Raw genomic sequence first — 6,970 nt, 5'->3', positions numbered from 1 at the left:
TCCAGAAAGGAGTTTATATTTTCTTTAGCCGATGAATTAGCTGGAAAAAACAAGGAGAACGTTCGTCACAGTTCAGACGTTTCAGATCGGCCACCTTCAACATCGGGAGTGCGAAAAAGTTGCCAAGTAGGCTACTGTAATAAAAATAGAAGCAGTAATTGTTGTATGTATTGTAAAAATTTCGTATGCGGGAAATGCACAAAAGAAATTCAATACGTATGTAAAAAATGTCCTCGATAAATATGATTATGTAGCCTTTATATTATTGTTATCATTTTCATAATAACTTAACAAAAAATTTGACTTATTAGTATTTTATTTTTACGTGAAGCCTTATATTGTTAAACTCAGATTTAGTTTGAATAAATTGATTTTTTAAAAATAAATACGTATTTTCATCCACCCGTCAATTTGACGGATGCTCGTAGAGATAGGTATATAAGAAACGCCCGTAAACCTAGTGTTAAATTTTATTATTTTTTTATGCTATACCCTTACTTGTAACCTTCAAATGTTAGCAACTGTAAGTTACTTTTACAAACCATTTTCGACTTAAAAAGAGTCTTGACAGACAGACGGACGGACATAAAGTGATCCTATATGGGTTTTATTTTCATTTCGAGGTACGGAACCCTAAAAATCATATATACTGCCGCTTGTAACCGTGAATAAAATAAATATTTTGTTTTAAAATTGCAAATAATGTTTGCCGAAAATGCTATCACATTTGTGGCATTGCGGTATATTTGTAATAATATTTTTGCAAATCATCATGCACCAGTGTCATGGACGACAACCAACAAAGCTTGTGTTTTTATTGTGTTTCTTTTTTTTTCAACAATCACGTATTGGCGTTGTTTAGGTAAATGAAGCAATATAAAACAATAGAAAGTGACAATAAGGAATTAAATTGTTCAATAGCTTACGATAGACCGATAAGTATTGTCTTGGCACTCCGTGTCAAGGGTGTGATCGGGCAATAAATTGTTGACGTATTGGCGTTGTGGGTAATCATTGGGTTTGTGACCTCACGCTCACCAATTGCCCTGGCGATACCAATTACTGGATAGTGCAAAATAATTCAGTCCGGCGACGAATGTCAGCAAAAAATATTTGCACAATAAAATATTTCGACAGGCGTCAGTTTTTATGTTCGGCTTCTATAATTTGGACGTTCCAGCGTCGCCCCTGAACCAACTGCAATTTGGAACTTTTCTTGCGTAAATCAATGCGGTATGTACGTTTACCATAATAAGTAGAATATCAGGAAAATCTTTCTTCTATCTCGCTAGTTAAAGATGCTCTAGACTTGATTATTATTATCAAATCTTTTGTTATATTCGCTTCATACCCAACATACTGTTTTCGAATATAACTTGTGGACAGTCTGCTAAAAGGCAGCTGTTTGGTCACCTTATAAGTATTGTCTCTTTCTTTTTATTTGCAAATAAACGAGAGGTTATCTGTTAAAGTTATTTCGTAGGAACACAATGCGGCGGCAGACAATACTTTGTATTGTCGCGTAACAGCTGTTATGTATTTTCCCCATCTCGTTACGTCATTGAGAGATGGATGTATTGTAATATTTTAACGGAACACGAGTATCTATATTATATAAAAGTTTTTGAATATTTAGACTATGGTGATTGTAGCCCGTATAGGTTTCAGTAGGTAAAATTATAAAAACACTAAGCTTAGGCACTTTGCACTAGAATATAGTGACAAATAGATTCGAAGTTAGTGTTTTTTATCTAGTAAAATAAAATGGAAGGGGCTCTGGAAAGTAATCAAATATGGTTTATTCAAATAATTCAAGATAACATTTGTTTTACTATTTTATCAGTTTTGCTTATTTTGCTTATAAATATTTCTGAGTAGTAGGTCTCAATTTATAAAATACTTCTAAAATTTAAAGTTGATTTCTTTTTAAATTATAGTTTAGTAAATTGGGTTGTAAAGATAATTACTTGTCTAGGTTTGTAGTCGTAATTTAATAGATTGGATCGTAAATATAATTACTAGGGCGAGGAAACCTAGATGTGGGCGTTGTCGCTTTCATTTACCTACTGGTTCATTGTATTTTTCTAAGAAATTCTCGTAAAATATTGGGTCTTCTTGTACGTTTTTTGTTTATCGTCCTTGAGACGAAATGATTCTGTCTTATATACTTTTAATGCCTTTGATAAAAAATCAATTTATAAGAAAACATTTATTTTCTAAGCGTTGTCTATACGTACTACATGTAGAGGTCGTTTATTGTCTGACTTTTTTCTAATTCTCGATTTTTCTACTCATTAAATTTCTGTCAACTTTTATTTTTTTTATTTTTCAAATGTTTATGAGAATATGGAACTCTTAACTCGATATGAAAGATGATAGAAAAATTTAGTTGCTTATGACATTGAGGAAACGGCGAAGTTACGTTGTATAATTCCTTTGTTTAAAAACTCCAAACTCTAATCTCAACTTCAATTTATTGCTCCCTCGGGATCTTAAAATAGGAACAGAACTAACGCGATCTCTCAGAGCTTAAACTAATATGTTTTGTTTCGAAGGCGAAACTGTGTCAGAAGCGATATTACAAACTTGCGAAACATCGTCATCTTCGACGAACAAATAGAACACAAATATTATAAATTATAAATATTAAGTATTTAAAAAAAAGATATACCCAGAAACATGTTTAAATTAAGACGAAGAAATAACCAGGTAATAAAGTTACCAGTGCATGGCAATATTGGAAACAAAAATTAGGTAATTAATCATCGTTTGCTTTGTTTTGTCAAATATCCGTTTTTCTTTGGTACAGTTTAATATACATTTAAATTGTCAGTTACGTAAGTTATTATTATTTAATCATGCCAATAAATTACTAATTTTTTTTTTTATTTTAAAAATGTAAAACATTGTTCCTTGAATTTCAGTTATTCATTTAAAGTCTTTGTACGAGTTAGAAATGCTGTCAGCGATTTGCATTTGAATATGAATCTATTATGCGGTTATTGTAATTCCATGGTCATACTTATCGGAAACGAAAATACGTTAAAAGTTTAGTGCAATCCCCAGTAATATCAATACAGTGCTTTTAAAAATACTGTGTTCCTAATTGTGCATGATTATAGGTAAATGACGAAAGCATGAATATGACCATGTGTCTGGGTCATGTTTAAATTTTTTGAATAAATAGGAGTTTGATGTTTGTTTCTCCAACTCGCAATAACCGTTAACATTTTGACAGATTTTAATGTATTAAATACTTTAATATTCTTTGGAATGTGTCATAGTGATGAAACTAGTCCATTTTTTATTTTGTAATTACATGTACCTTCGTGAAATGTAACAAAAATGTAATAGCTCTTGCACCAGTTAAATACAAGAGCTAATGACTTTTAGTAAATAAAGTGCCGCATCGTGACTACACAAATGACTATGAAATAGCTCGCTATTTGGGACGGTATCACGCTTGGGTGGCAGGAAATAAAAACGTATTACTATCGCAGCTGGTGACTGCGAATTAGGTTCGTTCAACTCTGCTAATTCAAATGTTTGTACGAATTTGTCCGTACTTTTTAAAATTATTTTTTTAATATGCCAGTATTACATGTTACCTAAGAAAAAATGGATTCTGAAGTAATTTGTATATAAAAATGAAACTATCTCTTAATGAAAACGTAGGTATAAGTCTCTGAATGAGACGAGACTCATCAACTGCAACGCCTGTTTAAAAATTATAATGTCTTACATTAGTTTTAGCGAAAATAATTTAGTATTGATTGTTATATGGTCATTGTTTTGTTTTTTCTTTGTTCTATCCATGTTGCGGTCAATATCAACCAGACCGCAACCTTCCATGTGACGACATGATTTTAGATCGACACGACTGAAAGCAAGCGTTGATTTTTGTTATTGATATGCATGTTACAATGGGTCTTAAGGATTTTTCGAATGTGCTTTTACAGACAAAATCCGACATGACTATGAAATAGTCGAAAATTTTCAAAAATATCATTTCTAATTGCTATTTCTTTGTTTCAGGAACAGGGGTTAAAACCAAGAACCGAAGATCCATTGAAATACTACATACCAAGTCTGAAAACTCATTACCGTCTTCCAAAGTATCTCCTAAACATACTAGCAATATATCATATCCAAAATACGCTACAAACAAATCTCCCTCGACTAACTTAACCGAAAATAAAACCAACGAAAAACGCCAATCGATTGAAAACGGCACAAAACCTAGTTGTATCCCCTTGTCTAAAAAATCCCCTGAAAAAATAAGACATCCTTCAAAGTCACCTATAAAACAAGAATCGAGTAAAGATATTACGTTGAAATCAGATAACAGATCTAGACTGGATTCATCCAGAATTAAGGCCTCTTTTAAAAGTCCAGAAAAAGTCAAATGTGATAGTGATAATAGTCGCAATGCAAGAAGACAGCGAGCTCAAAAAGAAAGTGAAAATCTTAGCGAAAAATATCACAATTCAAAGAAAAGACTGACTAGTTTAGATACTTCATCGAAACAAACGAATGATGCTAAAAACGAATCTTCTAAAGTTGCACTGAGTGGTAACTCGTCTCTACAATCTAAAGCTAATTTTACTGGTGGCACTGAAAAAAATAAAGATAACGTTACTACAATGTTTACACTGCATGAATCAGTTAGGCCGCACTCGAGCAATTCCAGACTTTCTCAAGAAATGGATAGCCTAACTGCATTAACGAAACAAACGTTAGATAGGGTTAACAAATTGTCAAATAACTTAACTAGTAATAAGATAAATTTAAAAATTCCTGAACCTAGTTGCGACACCTTGTTTGGAACTGAACAACAAAATAATAATCACACATATAACTATGGTCTTGTTAATGACAGGCCAATACACAATCGAGGTGTTACTGAAAGATTGAAAGATATCGACACAGCTGCTCAACGGTTAATAGACTTTGAAAAGCAAAATGCAATGTTTTCTGATCTCGATAATGACATATCTAGTCAAAATCGCCGTGTTGATAATTCAACGTTATCTTATCATACGCCAGTATCAATTTTAAAGAGGAAATCTATACACGAGGATAGCACTATTGTAAATACTCCGAGTAATGCCATTGCTTCGCCACCTGTTACATTTTCGCCTAATGTAGTTGAACCACGTAATTGTCGTTCAGAAAATCGTCAAAGACAGGGTATACTAAAAAAACGGCGAAGCTTAGACGAATCCCAAGTTGCAAGAAGGCGTTCCTGTAGTCCAGAAGTTTCCTTTGCAGATGACGGTACCTCGGATATTAACAAACCAATCTTAAAGAACAGGAGGTCGTCCTTGGAGGACGTTGTAAGAAATAGATCACCAGATGGTCAAATTCAAGGAATTCTTAAACGAAAACTAAGTCGTGAAGAGGAACTAACTAATGATGAATTATCACATAGTTCCCCTGAGCCCCATAGTATTCTGAAACGAAAATCTAATTCAAGCTCAAGTAGCAGTACCACTTCGTCTCATGTATCTATTGCTCAAGCTGTACTTTTAGCCGCCGCAGGTGGTGCAGAGATTGTTGAAGAAGAAAAGGAAATAGTTAGACCTATTTTAAAGAAAAAAAGTTTTTCTGAAGAACGACCGTGCCCAGACATTTTACCTTCAGAAACGCCTAAACCGATTTTAAAGAAAAAGTCAACAGAGCACGAAGATTACGATTTCGACATGCCGAAAAAACCGATACTTAAAATTTCCAAAAAAATATCAGGCGACGAAGGCCATGCTTCTAGTTTCGATTTGAGCGAAGACGACAGAAGCTCTCGGAGATCTTCTCTCCTTAGATCTAAGACATCGGATCATTCCGGCTCAGAATGCGAAACGACCGTTAAACCGATTTTAAAGCAGAGAGGTTCCAGTCTCACGAGGGATCGCAGTCAATCTCCGCGGCCGAGACTATCGTTTTGTGCTGAAAACGATAGTAATATTTGCGAAATAAATTGTTCTGCCAATGCAACTGATTTGTCGACGGCGGGACCGCGACGAATTTTGAATATTACGCCTGATCAAGAGGAAAATTATCCTAGTGCTGTCATTCGCCGAAGGAATTTAAGGCCTAAAGTAAACCCCCGCTCTATGAGTTTATTATGCGATGTCAATGATGAACTACTATCCATTCTAAATGATCGAAGACTAAAAGTGGACGAAAATTGTCAACAAAATCAAAATAAAATTTGGAATGATAACAATTTAAATGATAATACATCGAATAAGAACTTCCCATCCATCGCATCTAGAATAAAGACAATGGAGCAAGCTTTAACTAAGGAAATGTTTATGCGGGATCAACCATCGACATCGAAACAGAAACCACGCGACAAGGAGCGGTTTAAAACTCAGCCCGTCACTATTGATGAAATGAGGTCTATCACTTCAAGGTAAGAGACGAGGTTTTCTTTTCACGGTAATAATAATAAGTTTAGAATAATTAACTTCTACTGTGTACTTTATAATGTTAGCAGCGGAGTGTAATAGCCAGTAGAAGTTGCATTCCGGGTGACAAGCTCGATTCCCAAACATGACAAAACTATTTAAATTTAAAATTAAATAAGATTTTAAAAGTTTCTTTGGAATGGATGATTATCTCTTTATAAACATTACTCAGTTTTGCGCTGTTATTGGTTAATATTTTGATTTGACATTTACATTGTGTATATCAGGAATCACATACAGCAGGACCCTTTACAGTTCTGAATTGCAAGACCTTACGTCAAAGTATAATTTCTAGAGACCTTCACAATATGTGAGATAGATAGTTTTAAATTGCCCACTTTTTCTTTATATCAAACATGTTATTAAAAAATGTTATGATTAGAGTATTTCTCGGAGTTTATCTGAATGTGTTTTGGATTTATATCTTCCTCTTTGCAATTACAGCGATTCGTCATTAAGTCGTGTTGTGATAATGTTCAATGTTATGGATTTTCTCACGTACA

At 33.7% G+C, this 6,970-nt stretch overlaps 1 protein-coding gene across 4 annotated transcripts in view; it reads left to right on the top strand.

Annotated features, from left to right (window-relative positions):
- Svil (Supervillin) overlaps positions 1–6,970 on the top strand; it is a 133,623-nt gene that overhangs the window by 58,001 nt on the left and 68,652 nt on the right. For all 4 annotated transcript variants that reach the window (XM_013316633.1, XM_013316631.1, XM_013316632.1 and 1 more), the window contains one exon: positions 4,036–6,412. In XM_013316633.1, the coding sequence (XP_013172087.1) occupies positions 4,036–6,412 (2,377 nt within the window). The remainder of the gene's footprint in view (positions 1–4,035; positions 6,413–6,970) is intronic.

Source organism: Papilio xuthus, unplaced genomic scaffold (assembly GCF_000836235.2).
Source record: "Papilio xuthus unplaced genomic scaffold, Pxut_1.1 DF826945.1, whole genome shotgun sequence".
Classification (NCBI taxonomy): Eukaryota; Metazoa; Arthropoda; class Insecta; order Lepidoptera; family Papilionidae; genus Papilio; species Papilio xuthus.
This window is presented reverse-complemented; position numbering and strand designations above follow the sequence as displayed.